A 21,934-nucleotide genomic window follows, 5' to 3' on the forward strand; every position below is an offset into this window, starting at 1 on the left:
GTTCAGTGATTGATTGCAGGAGAACAAGCCGCTTCAAGTCTCAGGATATTGTAACTCAAACCAATGACGGAGAGAAAATTAATTACAACGCCACAAATCGATGAACAACTAAATGTGTCAACTCCCCAAAGAGCTGTGATTGTTCATTGTAGTCTGATTGAGGCAGCGAAGGGGGTCAGGATGCCGGACCCAGAAGCATCAGCAGAAGAAAAAGGTTACGGGAGAGGTTGAGCCCTGCCTTGACTCAGCAAACACATCACAGGCAGAAAACACACTCTAATAATTCCTTTAAAAACAGCTGAAGCTGAACTTGCTCCCTGTGAGAGGATAATACAACTGACTATGCATTTATACAAACATATTCAGAGTATGCATTTATACATACACATTCTCACATCCTCATTTGAAATGCATGTAGTTTGGGGTGCTTTTTCAGGCACACACTGTGACTGGAAGAGACGCACTCCAGCTTGCACCGCCTGATAGGACACAGAGCAGATTAGCAGAATGAGAGAGATCATTACGAGCAACCTCACAAGTGACCAAGGCTGAGTCATTCTGTTGCATTTAGCTGCTGTGCCGCTGCCTTCCTCCCCACCCCTCCACATTCACAGTGCCCATCAGGATTTGATCGTAAACTATATGGCTGTTGGGGTTGTGTGTGTGTGTTTGTGTGTGTTTCTTTCTGCATGTATGCGTCTTGCGCTTTGTGCTGTCATTCTGACTGCGACTTTGACCTTTAGCAAGGGATGCTGGATGGAGAGAAGGCTTAATGAGTTTGTATAATAGCTGAGCTCTATCTGAGGAATCATCCATCTACATGAGCCCCATAATTAGCTGGTAAGACAGTGGTCCAGCTCTGTGCTTCCACTTATTATTCTGCTGACTATTATGTGGGAGGGGAGAAATGGATAAACAAAGACACAAAACCCCCATCTGAAGTGTATTAATAATCTGCTGTCGATTCTGGCAGCGTTGTAAAAAAGGCACGGCTGAACAGTCTGAAAATCACTCCACTGACACCCCCCAAGAAAATAAGGAAAAGCTATCTGGAACATAAGTCACATCCTGGTCTGAGTTTGCTGACAGGTGTACACTCTCATGGGAGTGCTAATCCTCCTGCTTCTTCATCTGTGTTTGTCCGTCACTGATGTACTGCAGCACACACACACTCACACACACACACAGAAAACCTTAAGACAAAGCAGAGGCATATGCAATTGAAACTCAATGACATGCAGATGTGATCTGTGTAAATCTGTATGCAAAGCACCGCTGTGATTCCTATCATACAGGGCTGGATGTCATATCCATCATTTTCATGTAAGGCAGGAGATATGAAAAGCACACTTTGCGAGGATGCGGATGAAATAATTTCCATTCTGTCGTGCATTGCCAATATGTGGTTAGTTATGCTTATTCAAGATATGTAAATGTTTGCTTAAGAAGAAGGAGAAAAAAAAGAGAGGATATAACAGCAGGGCGCGCTCAGGACGCTCCATTCCCAGCGAGCACGCAGGATCCGCTCCTGGTTTTGCTGCTCCGCTCATCGCAGCGTACACCTTCCCTGACTCCTCAACAGTCCAGCATTGCTGTGCAAGCAGATGTTCTTCCTCTGATGCCAATTCTTACCGTTTTCGCATTTTTTGGAGAGGGTATTCTTTTTCGCGCGAGGTGCTGCAAAGTGACAGCAAGCAACAGAAAACTGGCTCCCTCCTCGGCTCAGTGACAGAGACGGGGAGAGTTGTGAACGGATAGCTGCTTTGGAGACGTACATCACAGTGAAAGAAGAAAAAAAAAAACCCGCGGCGGAGAGAGCAAGGCAGCAGTTCATTTACCACACCTGTGATGCGTTGTTCTGAGCAACGAAGACGCACGACCGGGATACAGATGGCCACGGTACGGCAGGAGGATATGTGTTAAGGAAAAGAAAAGGACTTGGGCGTTGTGAACAAGTGCTACAGAGGACACTCTCCGGACCTTAAAAAAAGCCCTTTGTGCCGGTGTTTCTTCTTTCTGCCTTTTGAAACTTAGGTGATAAAAACCTACGAAGATGCCCTTACTTCTGGGCCCCTTTGTCCGCGCCACGCTCCTTGCGCTCTGGCTCGTCTTTGCTGGCTTCACCTGCACTGGTGAGTTTCACTATTATCATATATTCCCCCTTTTTAATTATGCTGTTTAAACATATGTGTCGCGAGAAAAAAAAAACACACTGTAAGCTGCACGTGACAAGTTGTTTGCTTTTTCCTCCTCGAAATGCAGCCGCGCGTGACGGCGCACGTTGTTGGCAGTCCTTATTGTTCTAATTTGCTAGCACTAACACTCATCAATTAGCCTGCACCTTCAAGGTTACGCAGGATAGTGTGTGTGTGTGTGTGTGTGTGTGTGTGTGTGTCGCCTCACACATGTCAGCCAAGGTTAAAACTTGAGGCAAATGTCAACTATCATTGTCATATATTTTTATGCTGGTGATATATTTATTATAAGCAGCGCCGCGCAGTGTGGAGCGTGGATTTTAAACCCACTGTCGTGACTGTAAGGGAAGTTGGAGCTACACCTGCTTGAAAGGAGCAAACCTGCACTATAATGTTTTAACACGGGCCCGTGAACAATAAAATGCGGTGCTCAGTAACATTGCGCTCCTTTCACACTGCCACATAAATAACCTTCTGTGCGTTTTTGCGAGTCTCCCTCCAATAGAAGAAGAACATCACCTCGCTAATCATTTAGTTATTAAATCTTTGTGTGGCTGCAGAGCGCACCGGGCAAACCGTATATCCACAGCCTGTATTCATCCATCTGGCTGGCTGCAAACAGGATCATTCAACTCCACGTTTCTCCCCGGCCAGGACTCGTTCCTGCTGCATTTGCAGTATGGTGACAGCTTTACGGAGTTGGTAGACGACCTACTCGCACTGATGAGTTACATTTTATGATGTAGCCTCTTGGCCAGACACTCCCGATTGCATGCAAATGTGCTTGGATGTACAAAACAATCACCAACAGTGGGGTGAGCTCAAGTGCTCTAACTGGGGGATAAGTTTCCCTCAGCAGCCTGTTTGTTAAGAGAGTGTGCAGTTTCACATTTCATTTCTGCTCAGATTTTTCATTTCAGAAATCAAATATGCTCATAGACAAGAGTCAACAACACTTTCGCAGATGACATTTAATTTTTATGACACCCCAACATGACAGAATGCTCGCCATTGACCCTTAATATAACAGGTCAGTCTGTAGTGCACAGGCAAGCCAGTCAAATCAATACAATCAATTGCTCTGTTGCCCATAATGCACCATTTCACAGTTCAGCCCTTTTTTTTTAAAAAAAAAAGAACACTTTCTTTACTCACTCTCCCTGGCGCTAAAAATCATCCAAACATGCCAAACAGCTGGAAGCAGCTGGTAAGTATATCCAAAACACGAGAGTTTTCACACATCATTTGCCTCGCGCTTGTTTCCGAACTGTTAACCTTGCTTTGGACAGAAGGCAAATATGTTAAAGTTGGTGTAATTGTGTCTCTTGCTCCAGGACACTGAGATGATGAATTAAGAGGGCTTTTCTCTTGCATTAATTAGTGTATAATTATGAATATATTAGGATTAAATAAACAGTCATGCTCCAGGGACCTCATATATCAAGCTAAGTAAGTGGCAGTGCGGTGGTATTTACAAGTCGTTTTATGATGCATGTTGAAACTGATATATTTTGATTGGGTGGCTGGGTTATATGGATGGCATCGTGGTTCAGTAGGGCGTCATCACCTCACAGCGTGAAGTTACTCTGCCTTGGTTCATGTGGGGATTGCTTGTTCTTCTTGTGTTTATATGGGTTTTCTTCCACAGTCTGAAGCTTTATGTTAGGACTCTAAATTCCCATATCTTTGATAATATGTCTGTTTCTTTGTTTGCTCTGTGATAGACTTGTGTTTCTCTGCCTTTCGCTCAGTGCATGCTGGGATAGGCTCCCAGCCTTCTGTGACCCTGACTAGAGCGAGCCAGTTAATAAAACAGATAAATACAGGGATATAGGTAAAATCTCCTTTTATTCTCTTCTGTCCTCTGTATCACATTTCCAAGCAGACCCCTCTCTCTTTTTCACTCACTCTCTATCGTATATTAGGTCAGTGCAAGCGTCCTTATGAGCTCCCATCACGGCTTACAGGCTACTTTTATAGGACAGCGTGAGTTCCAGAAATGGATCGGAAGGTAATTTGGTAGCCAATTCTTTCGACATCAGGGCTGGGACAGTCTCAGCTGAGATCAGTCGAGCTATCCTCTGTAGAGAGGCAAGGCGCTGACTCGGCATTCGTCTGTATCAAAAGCCGACTTGTCTTTTTTGCAGGGAAACATAACTCAGTCAGTAATAAAGGTAGGCCTGTCAATCTAGATTTGAGCTAGCCGAGCACTTTCCCTTTCACTGTGTTGTGAGTGATCTGACGGGCCGGACGGAGGGGGTAGGTACGCTTTCAGCCTCTGGAACAAAGAACTGTACTGCTTTGCCTGTGTGTGTGCACAGCACTTGATGTTTTCAGTATGTGAAGTGCGTGTCCGTGTGTGTGTGTGTGTATGTGTGAGTGAGTGAGAGAGGGTGTTTCCACAAGGATTTGCATGTGTGCATTTCTGCTGCATGTGTTAGGTGTACGTCTGCAGATTATTCCTTCTCCTGTTGCTGCTGTTGTTTGCCATTTATTTAAACTTGCCTGTTAGTCAGTTTCCTGTTTTTAGTCCCTTGTTACTTCCTCCAGAAAAGATCATCAAAAAGCCAGCTATCCATGCAGAGAGAATAAATCCTGGTTTTTTCTTTGTTTTTCCCTCTGCCCAATGAGAGCGTTGCCAAGCAATTGTTGTCTGGTTCAGCAAGGGAGCATGGGATTTGGTATCAGGTACCTTCCTACTTGTGTGAGCAGTCACCTCGAGCAATTTCCACGGGGTGTAAACCTTGTGATGATGCAAGGAGATGGCCATTAAATGACAACGAGCAGAAATCTATTGCATAATGCGGTGATTTGCGAGTCCCCATTTATTTGTACAGTAATATAAGGGATTCTTTTGCCAGAAGTCTCTCATCATTCTAATGTGAATCATCCCAGAGTTGTCTTTCTGGCAGCCAGTTTTGTCTCTCCTCATTGACTCACTAAAGAATGCGATAAGGAGAGCGAAAGCTGAAATTAACATAATTTATTGGGGGAAATTGCCTTCTGGTCAAAGGAATTTAAAACCACTTCGTTTCTGTCCCATAGCTAATGCATGGCAAATGATCGCCATGTATTTGCAGGGATATGGTCTTATACCGGGAAGTGATAATTTACTACCAGAAAGAGTTTTTGTTCTCTCTAGTCATGGGAGATGAATTCAAATGGCACAGACAACGGGAAGACTTGTGCACTGGGGGAGGGAATTTTTATATAGAATTATTTACTTTCTCAACAGCTTATACTCACCCAGTAAATTAGCATGATGTACAAAATGCAGAATATATCGTGCAAGGAAGCAATTACACTTAAGGAAAAAAAAGCAGGGTAAAAAAATTAAAATGATTTCACTCCTCAGGAGTACAAATGTTTGTTATGGATATGATGCCGCTTACAGAATTTGAATCGGACAATATGACAGTGAAAAAGAGAGTCTGGATTGCTTATTTGCGGCACAGAGCTGATCGAATGTACTGCTTTTTTAAATTCACTTTCCATCATGTTAATTTGTCTGAAAGAGAAAACACAGACGAACTGAATAATCGTCTTCCTGTCCAAGTTTTGCTAAATGTAATTTCTTCAGTTTGAGTTGCTGTGATTAATGGAGGCAGAGATAATAGTTCAGCATAAATGAATAAAAGGTAAACAGTGCATGTCAACACAGGTCGGCATTAAACAATGGAGGAGCATGCTCCATTTGGTGACAAATGCCCAGGCGCCTTATCTTCCAGAAGGCTATGTCCCTGCGCTTATCATTTGCAAATGGCAATCTTGAGGAGTAAAGGAAGGACACAGGCGTTGCCGAGGACACATGGAGGATGAACCTTGCAGAGGGGAGGAGTTAGGTGTTATTTTCTGCAGTCTGTGCAGAGGCCCTGCGAAGGCACTATATCTCTGTCAAACTCTGCCCTTTTGTTTCAATTACCCCATTTCTATGATTCAGGTCTATGTGAGAGCGCTTAGGGGTTGAAGTTGGGCTGTTTCCCTCCTGAAATGTGGTGCACCATAGTCACTATCTGTGCTTTTCTATCTAGGCAGCATAAAATTGACCTTTCACCTCTGATGTTGGATGGTATTACCCTATGTTTCGATGGGAAGCTGGACCATAATTCACAGAAGGCCATAGAGGCTGACAAAGTATCAGCAGTTGGGAGATTGCCCTCAATCTCTACTGTTGTGTTTCTGTCGCTGCTAACCATCGTGTGCCAGCACTCATATAGCCTCATATATCCAAGTGCCACCAATGAGAAGTCAGGATGAGCTTGTTGAACTGAGTCTTTTCTCTGGAGGGTCTGATCGAGTGTTCTTTTTCCTTGGTCATCTCTTTCCCTCTTTCTCTCTCGCGGAGAGAAAGAACATGCGATGATGACCTTGATCCTTGGATACCACTCTGCTCTCCTGCTGGGAAAAAAAAATCACCTCAGCAAAAACAATGTGACGTGAAGGTCGATGTCATAGAAGTCAATCATAATAAAAGATACTAAAACTGCCAACAGTCACTTTGCTGTAGTTTCCTTCTGTAGAATCTCTTGGCCGTAATTTTGCCAATGTTTGTTGGCCAAAAAGAAAAGTATTGCAGACAGTTTGATGTGTGCTAGCCTTACGCTAGTGGGTATAGCTGCGGCTAGAGCAGCTATAGGGCCGGGCAATATAACAACTACGTATGATATATCGATATTTTTTTCAAGCAAGATATCGATTTAGACAGTACTGTTTATATCGATATAGCCGTTCTTCCAAAAAGCCATGCCAGTGTGCATCTCTCCTTTCACACTCTCCATACAGCTCCACCCCACTCAAGTTCTCCAGCAACACAAAAAGAGACACAGTGCTGCTAGTCTGTTTAACCTGTCTGTTAATTAGTCTATTGTGCGCCATTGGTCTATATGTTGCACATGCTACACTAAATCAGGCTGTAAATGACCGCAGTATGAATGCAGTACAGCGCTGCCCTGCATGTGTGGGAGACAGAGCAGCTTGATCGTGTCAGGTGCGGGTTTGTTTGCTAGTTTGTGTGTGAGGTGGATCACAGCGCATCTCCAGTCTTCATGGTAGTTTTAGTCTATTGTGTGACACTGGGACAGCACTTGGATGCAGATGACAGATGTATTTAGAAAAAAATGCAGCAACACTGACATTTCATATACAAGATGTATATAATTTGGACAGTGTCTCATGCCCCTTCCCTTCCTGGCCATCTCTGGTGATGTTCTGTGCATGAATAAGATTAATAGCGTAAATAAATGAAAATATTTTAGTTATTTTCCAGTACTGGATCAATTTGAAAGGCCAATAAAAAATGACTTTCTAACTCCACCCACAAAGATTTTTACTTGTTTCAAACTATAATGGATTTAGGCCTACTTGATACCTTTATACTCATGTTATACTTTTATGGCCTTTGTAGCTCTAGTTCTATGTGCAAAAAGTTAATGTACAGTCCTGCTATTTATTTTATATCATTTTTCATTTACATGTTGTGCAGCTGTATTTTTTCAAACACGTCTTTGCATTTTATTTTGATCACAGCCTGTTTTTGATAAAAGTGCCTATTACATCTCAAATGTGGCTTTGACATGCAACTGAACATGCAGCCCATTTCCTAGAAAATACCCATATATATCATGTATCGTCATCCAGCCTGAAGATACAGAGATACAAATTTTTGTGCATATTGCCCAGCCCAGAGCAGCTCCATGACTTGACCATCAGCAATATGGCTCAGCCACCATACCTACACAGCTCCGTTAGCTCCTTCAGCACAAGCCGTGAAGAAAATGCTAAGTTAACGTTAGCTATAAAGTGTTATAAAGTTTAAAAGAGAGGCAGTTAAGGCCAGGTAAGGTTACATCTTGTTACTTATTAGGTGAATCATGTCTTAATGTGTAATGAAAAGTAAATAAATTAGGTGGATTATTGTTACAATGATAGCTAGCTAAACATGCCGTCAAAATTTTCACTCAGATAAACAGAGCTGTATAATCTGCTGAAAAAGTTAAGTTTTTCAACATACTCGAGATGAATTCCAGACTGAAGTTTAGCAACCACATCACAGAGGTTCCCACAGGAATGAATGGACTTGTAGTTGACTCACATACGTACACAGAGGTACGCGGAAACGAGACGTTTGATGCAGTATTTGTGTGGAAGGCCTGTCTCTTTTTTTCTTTTTGATAATGTTTGTTTTTAGTATACATGATGTGCTGTCTGGCTGCTCACTTTGTACAGTGAGAATAGCAGTGTGTTAGGAGATGTTTCCAGAATCCTTTCCTGTTCTCTCAGTGATCAATACTCTTCTCCAAATGGTTAATTGGCCATCAGTCACTGTCAGAGGAAGCGCTTAGAACCCCAGAGGTGTCTTGGTGCAGCTCATAATAAGAGAGTGTCCAGTCCTCTGGGTCCTCTCCTGGCCTTTACTTCAGGCCAGGTGGTGGCAGGGGAAAGCGGATCTGAATGCAATATGGAGAGCCATAGATTAATAGTTCCTTAGTAAGGCCACCAGGGAGCGATGTGAAAGCCACTTCCACTTCATCATATAGTGGACTGGATGGAAAGTCAACAGAGCATGCGATGGGAAAGGAACTTTAAAATGGTGTGAAGGTCATATGATGTGGACTGACATTTTGTGGATTTTAGCAGAGTTATATTGTGTAAAAATCCTTATTTTTCATCATTAATGATCTACAGTAACATTTTCATGTAATATTCAGGACAAATGATCCCATTTGAATTTTCACAAGGCTACTTTTCAGCAGCTTGTAGTTTAAAGTTATAAGATAATGACACTTTTGTCTGCTACTTCAACCTTGAAGCGAAAACACACCTCCAACCAAATGTATGGCTCATTGTTATGCTTATGCCGTTTAGCATGGCATGTAAAATACATAATTAGAAATCACCTAAGGCTACTCTCACAGCCCTGCTGGCGCTTGATTGGCAGGGTATCTGAGGGAGGTCTGGCTCAGCCGGAGCCAGAATTTGTCATCTTGAAGTGATTTTGTTGACAAGACAGGAGGCACAGTGACCTTTCCTAATTATGTGTATGTGTCCAGGCACTGATGCCTTAGGCAAGCAATTCAACTGAGTCAACAGAGCGCTGACTCTCAGAGCACATTCAAGCCCAGACAGCATGTTGTGTGATGTAAGGTTAGAATATGCTGGGTTTAGCAGCAAGCCTGTTAATAATTTAGTATTGATACAACATTACTAATGTCATTTATGTCACCTTTTGCTCATGGATGTGTAAAGAATCAAACTGAAAGATCAGATCAGATCAGACGCCTTCTTTTTGTCACCTCTGTCTTTGACTTGTACCTGAAAGCATCACCAAAAACCATCCTGATGTTATGCAACTCAAGTTGATTTGCACAAAACATGAACCATTTATCATGCACGCTAAATGTGCGCAGTGAGAGAACAGCCTCTCTGATCTATGTAGGTCCCTCTGTTATTGTTTTTCCCAAACAAACCATTTCCCGATGTGAAATGAGGTCTGAACATTACAGATTCAAAGCTTAAAGCTAAGCAGCAGATTTTCTTGGCAAGGCCATCAGGAACACCAGGCTCACGGAAAACACATTCAAGTCCTTACTCCAATAGAATTAATCATGACAACACAGCCACCATTGAGGCTAGATGCTCCCTCTTTTTACAGCATGCCTTGCACTTGATTATGGCTGCTATGGATTTAAATGTCCAGTGACAATGCATTCATGTTGAATCAAAGTGCGTTTTCATACCTGCAGTTTCTTGTCTCCAGTACTTGGATTTCAAAAGATGAGTACAGAGCAGCTCTGCTCTGGCATTGTTTTTGTTAATTAGCCGCTGATTTACAATCCTGTGTTTCAGGCACAATTAATATTGATGAATAGCGATATTCAAGGAATGGAGTATTATTCAAAGTAACAGGAGAAATGACACTGATTTCAGTCTTAAAATGTCAAAGAGCAAAGGGCATTTTAGTCTGCATTATATGGAACCTACAGTCTGGTTTATAGTCAGAGTTAACTGCCATGTGACTAAAGTATACTATATTATATTTTACAGGAAATATTTACAATAGAGCCTCCATACGTTGTAATTTTTTAGATGTTATGCTGTCTCAAATGGTGATTCTGAGCACTCTCAATTTTTTTGTAACTCTATCTCAGACATGAGCTCTAGCTCTATCCCATGAAATATTTCATGGGGTGGTGTGTTGGGGCCACTGAAAATCTTGAGCGACACACCTAAACCAAAAGCTGTTACTGAATTTCAGAAATGCAGTTGAAAACTACGTCAGTATGAAAAATGAGAACCAAGACATACTTTGGTATCTTATTTTACAGTTGACTAATACCAATACAGTTCCAAAACAATCCTGTTTTAATGTGTTAGGCGATTCATAATCAATAAGGCTCGGCTGTCAAATAGGCTGGTTGTCTGTTTTTCTATAAAAGACAAATATACAGCTTTAATTTGAGGGAGTAAATTGATTGTAAGGAGTAAAACATTTACTGGGAGCAAGCTTAGTCAAGTTGAAGATTAACACCACACAGAGGCCTCCAGTTATTTTTGATCTTTTTCTTTTTTTTTTTTTTGACGGGAAGCCAGGGCGGGGCCATGATTTCAGGGCAACCGTGGCCTCCCACTGGCTACCCCTCGGCGGCACCACTGCGTACCACCCTTGCAAACATGTAAAGTTTTCTCCTTTTCCCCGTGGTTGTCAGTGGGCCAGTTTAGTAAGTATTGGCCTACTGTAGGCACTATTTACCGAATCATTAGAAACTCATATTGGATTTGTTCAGTTAAAAGCTGGCAGGCAACTAGATCCAATATGTACTATTCTCTTGGAGAGAACATCTTGCCATAATCCACTTTTAAAAACTGACAGTGGTGAATGTTTGATCGAGCCTACGGGAGCAACTTCTGAACCAACTGTCGAAATTAAAAATTTGTTGAAATTAAATGCTCCTCTGTCAATTGCTGGTGTGCCTAGTTTTCCAGTAATTTTCTGGGTATGTTAACACTGGGTTTACTAACCAAACGTTTCACACTGGTCTCCATCCTTTCACTAGTTTTACATTGTGTTTATTTATGTACAGTAAGTATTACTTTATATTGCCGTATTGACGTTTAACTTAATTCTTTGTTTCTGCTTGCTTATTTATTTATTTATTTATTATTTTATTTTTGTTATTATTTTGCCTGAAGGGAGACTGGCAATTAAGAATTTCATTGTATGATGTAAACCACTGTGTTTTTACTGTGCATATGACAATCATCTTCTCGAATCTTGAATCTTGAATCTCTTTTCTCCCCTGTGAGTTCATATTTAAACACATCTAAAGCCCTAATTGCACGGGACTAGTATCACCAGGGGACCTCATGTGATTTAGAAATTACCCCCCAATAGTATACGTTTTGTGTGGCTCATTCGCACGGGATGAGCGAAGTCTTTGTATTACTCAAATTTACTGGCATTATCCCCTGGATATGATGTGCACAATCATTTGTAACTTCATGTCACACAACACAAACACTACACATGAACACTAACAGTGATGTCGGGAGTTAAAATCCCTTTATTTTCCTTTTATTTAAAAATGGTAGTTAAACAGAGCCGATTCTGTCATCCATCTCATCTTTTGAGATTTTGCTCTCCTGATGGATTTGAGCTTGCTCTTTCTGCGAATGGGTCTCCATGCTGTGTAGCGAGATGAGCCTCCTGCACCCAAAATGCTGTCAAAACTTTCTTTTATAATTGCAATGCCGCCTCCATAATTCCCAACTGGGAAAGAGGCAGAGAAGAGGCATGGAGAAAACAGAGGACTTTTAATATGATCCCAAATCACCAGGATGCTGATTTTAAGTAGGACTAATATTATCACATGACCTCTGATTGGCAAAATATGGCAGGTAACTTGTGGTTTGACTATTTACTTACAGATAGCAGAGTGTGGGATTAAGATCACAGATGACCCCTGCAATTATTACAAATTGCAAAATCCAGTTAAGGCTGCAACTAAAGATTATTTTCATTGTCGACTAATCTGTCAATTATTTCTTCAATTAGTCGACTAATCATTTCATCGAAAAATGTGTTAAAATGTTGAAAAATGTCTGTCTTGCCCAAACCCCAAAATTATGTCATCTAATGTCCTGTTTCGTACTCACGCCAAAGGGTTTTAGTTCACTGTCATGGGAGAGTGTGTAAAGCTGCCAATATCTGAACGTAAGAAGCTGCAGTAAGAGTATTTTGGGGTACTTTTATAGTACTTTTCTATGAAAAATGACTCAAACCGATTTAGACTCACAAGTCAGTCTTTAGACGCTTTGCTTAACTAAAGACTGACGTCTTTCTCCCCGATTTTGTGTTTAGATGGGCGGATACAATTTCAGAGTTTAAAAAAACTCCCTACGTTGCAGAACCAATAGTAAATCTGCAGGGTGGTCCTTCGGTGGCTCGCTGAACTCTTGTGCTCGTAAACATAGTCCGACTGCGTTAAAAGTTTTAAACAAAGTCGCTGTAAGTTCTTCATTTCCACAATCTTGTGGACTGAGCACACGTTTGATAAAACGAGAAAAGGGGGAGCGCACATTTCTGGGAGGGCATGTCCTTTTCAAAAATGCAAGAGGTATTGCTTTGTTGCCAGCCATTTTCTCCGGTGTGTTAAACACACTTTAGAAAGGAGTGTCCCCAGACTATCAGAAGGTGGAGATCTCTGATGGTCTGGTGGCGAGACTAAACCGATTAGTCAACTACTAAAATAGTCACAGATTATTTTAATAGTCGATTAGTCATTGATTAGTCGACTAGTCATTGCAGCCCTATCTCCAGGTAATATTGGTCCAATGGGAACATGTCCTAATTGTCTTGTCTTGACAAAAATCAAGCATTTTCCAGAACGTTCCGCTGCATCTCAAGGTTTTTAACAGCTAAAGGAGTTTGCTTCATTGTCATTGAGATGGCTCTGTTGTTGTTTGGTAAACCTCAGCATGGAATATCTGTCAAATTACAACAGTTGGTCATATTAGGATGGGTAATTGTAACCTTGTCTCTATTCAAGGGTGGTCTTTGGCACTGGATGTGAATAATTAATGTTTTTGTGTGTGCAAATTCCAACATGCAGGGTTGTGTCTGCCAGCATACAGTCTGATCTGATAGGAGATACAAAGCATTGCTCATTAGGAAAGACATTCACATGTTCACAGGCAAAACTAAACTTTGCGTCTCATTTATTTTTAATTAAGCCTCAGTCATGTACACAGTATGTTGGTATACCTTTCATTAGTGCACAACAAGTCCAGGGTTAAGTCTGCCGGGTGCAGTCATTTGACAGATATACACTGACATCAGCAAGAAATTTGGTGTGGGTGGATGGAAGATATATTGCCGTTCTTGTTAGTGTTTAAGCCTCCTCTGTCAAAAAGACAGTATGATGTCACCATACTGTAGTGTTTCCACTCTGGCCTAGCAGATGCTACTTTAGCTTAATTGGACACTGAATAATGTGTATTTGCTGGTATGCTGTTTATAGACTTGAGAGTGCTTTTACAGATTATTGATTGTAATTTTGCCGTTGCTTCTTTTGGGAGTTGGCACTGTTCAACTCATTCAGTAAAAACAACAAAGCTCAGTTCAATTTGTTCATTTAATTAGTTTGCCTAACACGCAGTCGGGGCGGGCCGACATCTGGTGACCAATAAACAAGAATATAAGGAGTTATTTGTTCGATGTGGCTGTCATTTAATGAATGTGAGCTGGTGTCCGTTTTCAAGCAGTGACTGAGTGTGCGCTGGCCTCTGACCCAGCTCGGTTCGTACAATATTGTTAACAGCTCCTCTAAGTTTATTCATCCTTTATTTCTGAGTAACTGTGGCAGATATTTTCTCCCAATTCAGATCATCTCATAACTCATAAAAAGATGATGCTTTTGAGGATTAACGATTCCAGATTTGACAATCTAACTGGAGCTGAAGAATCAATTGGTATGAACCAGGTATAACTCAGTGAAAAATTATATGGTACATTGAAGGGCTTGTGGATTTGGTTTTAAATATCCTAATAAACTCGTAGACTGATCTTAGCTTAACATGAAATATTTCTGATGTTTGCAGCATGTTCGGGCATATGCACACAAACAAGTCCTGTGGGGATCACAGATTCATCCCAAGAGTTGTCACAGTGTCGCCAAATGTCTATCTGTGCTTGATCTAATGGTGGTGCTTTTAATCATGAATACTGAGCAGCACTGTAAGTCACTCCGGATAAAAGTGTCTGCCAAATGTAAGTGTAATTGTGATGACAATAGCCGATGGAGTTTACAGGGAGGCGGAGCAAACCGGGTCTAGCTGTTTTCCCTCTACAGCTGTGTTTTCATTGGTGTCAGGACATTAAATCTTTGCTCCTGATGTTAGTGACATGTCAAGAGTCAGCAGGATACGGTCGTTTTTCCATTTTATCCCAACCACATATAACTACACGAGACTCTGTCCTTGCTTATAAGAATCCAATGTGAGGACATGTAGACAACAGGCAGTTTGGATTTCAGTTTCAATTGCAAAGGTCCTCTATTGTTTCCCCAGATGTACTGTAACAAACAGGGACATATCAACCTGTTTCTGTAGAGTCAGAAACCACAGGCCAGTCAAACCAAAATCCCCTTATCTTTACTGGAGTATTTCCATCAGACAGACTCACTCGCGCCTACGCTTAAGTCAACAGATGGTTGTTCTTGATGTCTGACAAATTTTGCAATCATCAGCCTTTAAAATTAATATGACGATTAATCCTAAAAAAAAAATAGGTCGTTTAATCTTCTTGTCTCTACTACTATAATTAATTGATTTTTTTTTTATTTTATTTTAGCTTCTGATATAATAGTTAAAAACTTTATTATAAAGCACTTTTCAAAACAAAGTTACAAAGTTATTTAAATGGTTGAACCAGGATTAAAACACCTCGAGATCTGGGCAACGAAAATCAGGCAAATTAAGTAATGAGTAAATAATAATAAGTGTATTGTTGCATAAATGCCATTTTTCTGTAACCACTTTTCCTCTTAAGGGTTTTTGGCTGGAGTGGATCCCAGCTGACACTGGGCAAGAGACACAGAAATATTCATATTCACACCTATAGGCAGTTAGGAGGGAGGAAGTTGGAGAAATCCCACACTAACACGGGGAGTACTTCAGCCTCCACACATAAGGGCCCTGGCCAGCCAACCGGCTCGAACCCAGAACTCTCTTGCTGTGATGCGACAGTGCTATTCACTGCACCACTGTGCTGCACAGAGAGTAAAAAAGACAATAAAGATAAATACTAACAGTAAAACAAATATGTGATGTTGGCAATAAACTGCCCAGAGGACTGAGGTAAAAAACAAACAATTAAAGTAACACACAAAAAAAGTGATTTTTAAGATGTCACCGATTCTTTAAACTTCAGACCCTCAGGCTGGACGTTCCAGAGCTCAGGGGCCGGCTAACCTTCAGTTTTTAGCTGGGGCTGAGGAACAGCCAGCAGAGCCTTGCCTGAGGATCTGAGGCTGCGCTCAGCTCATAGGGGAACAGCAATCCAGCAATTTAGCTGAGGGCTGTACCATGAAGTGCTTTAAAGGTGATCAGTGAAATCTTAATCAACTCTAAATATGACCCTTGGACTTTCAGCTCGGCTCTTGCAGAGATTTTTGGTGGCACGCTTCTTTTGTCCAGCCTTTGAGGCACCAGGGGGCTCCACTGTGCCAGAGTGATGTGGTGCGGCATCGAGAGGGAGGGAGGATCAGGCCCCCTTAATCTCTATCAGACATGACAACTTTATAAAGGCGCATTAATCCACAATGAACAGGCTCTCTCTGGAGGGTTCGGGGACGTTTTTTTGATTGGGAAGCAATGTCCGACTTACATTGGGGCTGCACCCTCCCGAGGGTCGGGGGAAGGCGATCCCTCTTCTTCTTTCTATATTAGTGTCTAATGAGGAAATGGAAAGAGGGAAACTAATAAATTACAAGACTAAAGAAAACAGATACAGAAGGAGGAGAGAAAGGGAAGGAAAGTGAAAAGTGTTTTTTCCTTTTCTCTTTAGGGTTGATCTGAATAGGCCAACCTAGCTGCCCCATTCTAGGATCACCACCTCCCCACCCACTTGTACCAGCTGCTGAGCCTCACTTCATTTACCTCCAGAGCCCTACCTTTGTATTTGGTAGCATATTAACACATCCACATCCACAGAACAGCTAATTATTAGACATTACTGCATATACGGATTGTTACATAAACTGTACTCAACGTCTCTTACCATTTACATTTACATATTTAAACCACTGTAATAGTTTTGTGCCTTTGACACATCAAATGAGTTTATGACCCATATATACTTGAGTGATGTAGTAAATATGCAGTGTGTGTACTTGTGTACACAAAGTGGCTTCATGATTGTCACTAAAGAAAAAAGACTTCGTTAATATGTGTTAGACTGTCTGTGACTGAGTAACCTTTTCCTTTGTTGCTGCTGGTCCTCAGTTGGAATCTCAAGTGTTGTTATGAATCATCTCATTTTCTATCGTTCACGAGTTCCCGGAGCCAGACTTCAGACCACGTCCCTGAATCACCCCCGTAATGTGTGATGGAAGTGCCACTGTGAGAATTGGGAGATTGGACAGTCCATACTTAGCTATTTAAAATCATATTTCTGGTTTTTAAATTACTCGACTGAAAACTTGGACAGATTGGTTTCAGGCTGAATCATCACAAAGCCAAATGCAATTTGGCTTATTTTCTAATTTCTTGGTCTACAACATACACTGCATATGGCTTTGCTCTGTCATTTTCACGAAAGTAATGATTAAATAATAACTTTTCTGGCTGAGTCAGATTGTTGTTGGAAATGTCACTATTAAACTTTTTTTCTCTTAGATATTTTATTTATTTATTTTCCCGCAGAAACGTTACACTGTGAAATCCTAAGCTTTTTACTCACAAGAGCGGAGGAAGTTTTAAGAAGATCATTTGCTACACACAAAAAAAGTATTTTATCTTGGTGCACTGTGCTACAAAAGTCTTCAAGTCCCTGTCCAGATTTGAAAGAGAGGATTTGTCCCACTCGTGTTCAAAGGATCAAGATAAAATTGTGAAACAAACCAGTCCCATGTAAAAAAAAAAAAAGGACTTCCTTACTTGGATAACATTTCTAAGATCTCACAAAGGCGCTTTTCTCTTGCCTGGCAGCCTTCAGCTCTCCTTTTATCAAGCTTGTCTTACCTTTCAGATTCCATTATATTAATCAACAGCATACCTTAGCTCTCCTCACTCATTAGAGGACACAGAGCATCAGACAGTAGATCATTTGGAAATAGGATTTTTGTCTGCTCTTCCATATCTCTGTAAAACTCAGACTCAGACTTCAAATGGTAAAAGCACATTTCCAGCACTGAGCAAAGTAGCACTCTTTGGTTTGGATTCACGTGTCGACTTTTTTCCAACATAAACTCAAGCATTATCTGTGCCCATCCTCTGTAACAGGCTGCCATTTTGTGTTAAGCCAGCACTGATGCATAGAGCCTCCACAGCCTGGTGGAAATTGCCAGTGCCTAAAGCAAACAGTAGGGCCCGAGGTCCCACAAGTACGAAGCAGCCAAGTAAACCCATTAACTGCCTATAGAGTGGTTTGTGGTGTTGTCTCCACGTGACGTTATCCACAAATGAACCACAAGCTGATTTACTTTGTTTGTTTGGCTGTGTTAAATAACCACAGAGGAGTCAAGACAACACTTCTCATTCTGTATCTGCTGGTGGAGGAAATAAATGTGTTCGCATTATGTAACCATTGTGATGGATGGAGCTGGGAAAAGTTCTCTGCAGTCGTACTTAATTTATAGTGTGAAAAAAACGTGTTGTGTATTACACAGTAATGCTGGTAAATCACAGCATAAGCATTTCACTTGGAAGATATAATTTGACAAGTCTGCAGCATTTCATTTTGGGGCACTGAGGCATGATACTTCCTTACACTGAATTCTTCTCTCCCCTCTCAACATATGATGCCCAACTGTACAAATTATTTGAATCGCCAGAAGGTGTTTGATTTATGCTGAGTCTGAGTTATCAGCTCCAAACAGGCCATGTAGCTCTTCTCTTATCATCCTGCCCAGCCGCTCGCAGAGTTTCTGCATGTTTTTTTGAGCTGAGCCCTAAATGTGATGACAATAGTCATGAACAGAACACAAAGACAAAAAGTGCCACTTGCAGCAAAATGAGAGCCTCCCCCTCTCGCCTAATTTTTGTGTCGGATTCTCCTGCAGTATGTTTGACAAGAAGGGCTGGCAGCTTTACGCAGTGGCACAACTCAGGCTGTCGTGGGTGCTGCCCACCCCGACCCCTGTCACACAATTAGCTTCCTGCTTTTCAGATAGCTAGAACAAAGGTGAACCCTGGGAGCCGAGGCTGTGTTCAGTCAGGGTGAAGGGGTGTGTGTGACACTCTGATGACTCCGGGGCACTTTCTTGACCAGAGGAGTCGTTGGCTGTCACTAAACATCACTGTCTCCCTCCCCACTAATGGCATCTCCAGATTGTACTATGAGGAACAAAGGCTGGTTGTATGAGATACTGAGGAAAAAATAGAGCGACCCCATTTGGGCTGCAGGCTGTGGTTAGTGACAGCGGCTGTAGACCTATAGAAGTGTCATGACAGATATGAACCAAGGAACAATTATAGGGCCATGTGCTTGAAGCTAAGCTGGCGGTTCCTTCAACAAAAGGGAGGAAAAAAAGTGTCAAATGAATAGCACAAACTCACACTCACACACACACACACACACACACACACACACACACACACACACACACACACACACACACACACACACACACACACGTACAGACAGTATATTCACATGTGTGTGACTGTCATTTTTCATCTTGCTAGGCTGTTAAAACTATTAAAATTAAGCAATGATAAAGAGGGAAATCAAATGTTAGTGTTATGTTTCCCCCCTTTTCTGTGTTATTTTATTCATGAGGTTAAATTCAGAAGGTGAGCGTGTTAACAAAACAAAACCATATGCAGAATAACAACTAAATGAAATGTTATGAAGAATAATTTGTAATTTTCCTGTGGCTACGGGAAATAAATAAATTTAATTGACAGAGCTGAATATTTTTCCTGATAATCGCTCGCTTCTGAATTAATTTTTATTATATGCAAATTTGCATTATCCTGCCAGTAATCAATCTAAAATGGCTTTTTTTTTTTTTTGTAACGCTGTCAACAGTAAAATATGAGTTAAACAGCAGGGGTGTATTGACTTGATCTTCATTCAATCTTGGTTGCTGTCACAGAGTCACTGGGAGGCAAACTAAATGTGTTTAACAACAGATAGAGAATTTTTCTGGTGTGGGCACTAAACACTTTAAGACTGTGATGAAGCATAACAGCATTAAGAGCATTTTTAAACTACAGTTGCTAATTATGAATCCATAAACTTAATCATAAACAGCTTTTTGCTATCTCTGTGGTCCTGTCTTTTTTGCAGTTTTAATACTAAGAATTATCAGTGACTGTTGGATCCAAAGCTAATTGGATTAAAAGACAAGCTCATTTGCCAAAATTGTTCCATAAAAGTGTTCATTCTCTGTATTTTAAACAGCACATATAGCCCCAAACTAACAGGAGAAACTGTGATTGACAGTAATGCACCGGTGCAGCTGTCAGTCTCTGCAGGAAGTAGTCGAACTCGGTGTTTACCGCCTTTGGTAAAGTATCTCTTGTTTTTGTCCAAGGTTGACTCATGAAACAAAAAGCATTCTCCAGTGTAGTCCCTCTTTGAGAAATGCCATCTCTCTGTTCCTTTTTTATTTTGAGTGGTAATGTTATTTTTCCACATTGCTAATTCAAGTCGGGGAATATTGTGTGCAAAGTCTGAATGTTGAATGTGCCATGTTTCTGCAAACCATTGCAGGAGTACAACACTTGGCATCAGCGTTGTCACACTAAATCTCCATCTCCATGACACTTGGAGTCAAAACACGAGCCTGGAAATGCAAGCCCTCCCAGTGTCAAGAAATATTTCTCATTTCTGGGCTGGAGTATCTCATAATTCTGACAGAATTTTAAGTTATTTGATCATTAAATTATATGTTATCAGAAAAGAAAGGATTGCAGATAGAACCACAAAGTTCGACCCGTTATTTTTCCCTTCAAAGGCAGAGTCTTATCCCGTCACTCTCTATTTCCTAGGTCACAGCATGTATGGCGGTCCATGTGTCTAAGTTTCCCTATGGAAGCTGCAGAGTCCCACTGGTTTAGCTGTAATACCCTGGTTAATTCCCCCTGCATGTCGGGTTATTGCTGTCAAAGCTCCTGTGTCAGTTTATCCTCAATTCTGGCTTATTCTTTCATTTTCACTGATGGCTTTATTACTCTGTGATACCATGAATGCCCCACCCATCAACACACATGCAGAGATACAAACAGATCTATTTGACAGTGTCTGGTCCTGTTCATTTATTTCTTTCGGTCTCTGAGTCGAGATGCAAAATGCTTCCAGCAAGACAAGAAAGTTTGAATCCCTCTCTGTGTTTCTCAGTGCAAAGTGGTGTTCATGATATGTTTATAGAAGCAGAATTGTTCACACAGTCCCCACCCACACACCCACACATTTTGTTATTCACCATGAACAGTTGGTAGCGCAGCGGTAGAAATTGAGGTTTCTGAGTTAAAATTTTCACCCCAGTTGGCAGAGTTTGTCATGGAGTTTGTGGGTTTAAATAGCAACTGATGCTCAGTTAAGCGTCTCATTTATAATTTCCACAGTGTGAGGGCTGAAATTCCATCTTACCCAAAGTGGTGTACACTGAAGAGATGTAGCATGTTCGTGAAAAACATAAGGAACTAAATCATACGTGTTCACTTGCACAGTCTCTACATTATGTGTCTGCTTTAGTTTTCCCATACATGGTGCGACAATGTCATGATTGTATTGACTTAAAAGAATCAAAATCTTCCATCGTCATTAGTGACAATTGGAACATAGATAATGAAAGTGGTATTTATAACATCACAGTGGTTATAAACACGACCCTCTCCACCGCCTCTGTGTATAAATGCCACCCAGTGATAACAGAGAGGAGCAGGCATCGCTGATATGACTTCATTAAATAAACCCTTGACCCCTGAGATGCTGGATTGATCTATTTCCTCTAAGTCCCTTTACTCCACCAGAGAATGGAGATCCCGAGCACAGATTGTGGCTGCACTATCTCCCTATCTTTAATTTAGAAATGCAGGATGACTGCACATGGGTAAGATGGTTATCCGCACTCAGTGTCTGCCTTGTCACTTCATGCATGTTAGCTCTGCAAAAGCCTCCTTTGGGACCACATAACTGTCTGTGTTGCAGTGCTCTAAAATAGTTTTCTTTGTCTGTCCTTTCCCTAATGACCGCTGATAGTGGTGATGATGTCAGAGATCCTTTCTGAAGATTTCCATCTTGGTTCTGAGGCCTCAGAGACCAGACAGCGGAGGCTAACTAGTCAAGAGAACAGCTCTAGTGTTGCAAAAGAGGAGTTCAGCGCACTGACATGAGCAGCGCTGTGTTAAAATGAGCTTTTTATGCCTTTTTCCTCCGGAGAGCTGCATGTTTGCATTGCAGCAAAGGGGTGAACACACAGGAGCAGCTCCCCTGTAGCTGCGTCTTGATCAAGGACACTTCTGCAAGGGTGTTGGTATATCAAAGCAGAGATGGTCTCTTACCACAGGGCCTC

At 41.4% G+C, this 21,934-nt stretch overlaps 1 protein-coding gene across 4 annotated transcripts in view; it reads left to right on the plus strand.

Moving 5' to 3' along the window:
* The first annotated feature begins 1,520 nt into the window (after positions 1-1,520).
* unc5a (unc-5 netrin receptor A) overlaps positions 1,521-21,934 on the plus strand; it is a 165,045-nt gene continuing 144,631 nt past the window's right edge. For all 4 annotated transcript variants that reach the window (XM_049586475.1, XM_049586476.1, XM_049586477.1 and 1 more), the window contains exon 1: positions 1,521-2,132. In XM_049586475.1, coding sequence (XP_049442432.1) covers positions 2,054-2,132 — 79 coding nt within the window. In that variant the 5' untranslated portion in view covers positions 1,521-2,053. The remainder of the gene's footprint in view (positions 2,133-21,934) is intronic.

Source organism: Epinephelus fuscoguttatus, linkage group LG9 (genome assembly GCF_011397635.1).
Source record: "Epinephelus fuscoguttatus linkage group LG9, E.fuscoguttatus.final_Chr_v1".
Lineage (NCBI taxonomy): Eukaryota > Metazoa > Chordata > Actinopteri > Perciformes > Serranidae > Epinephelus > Epinephelus fuscoguttatus.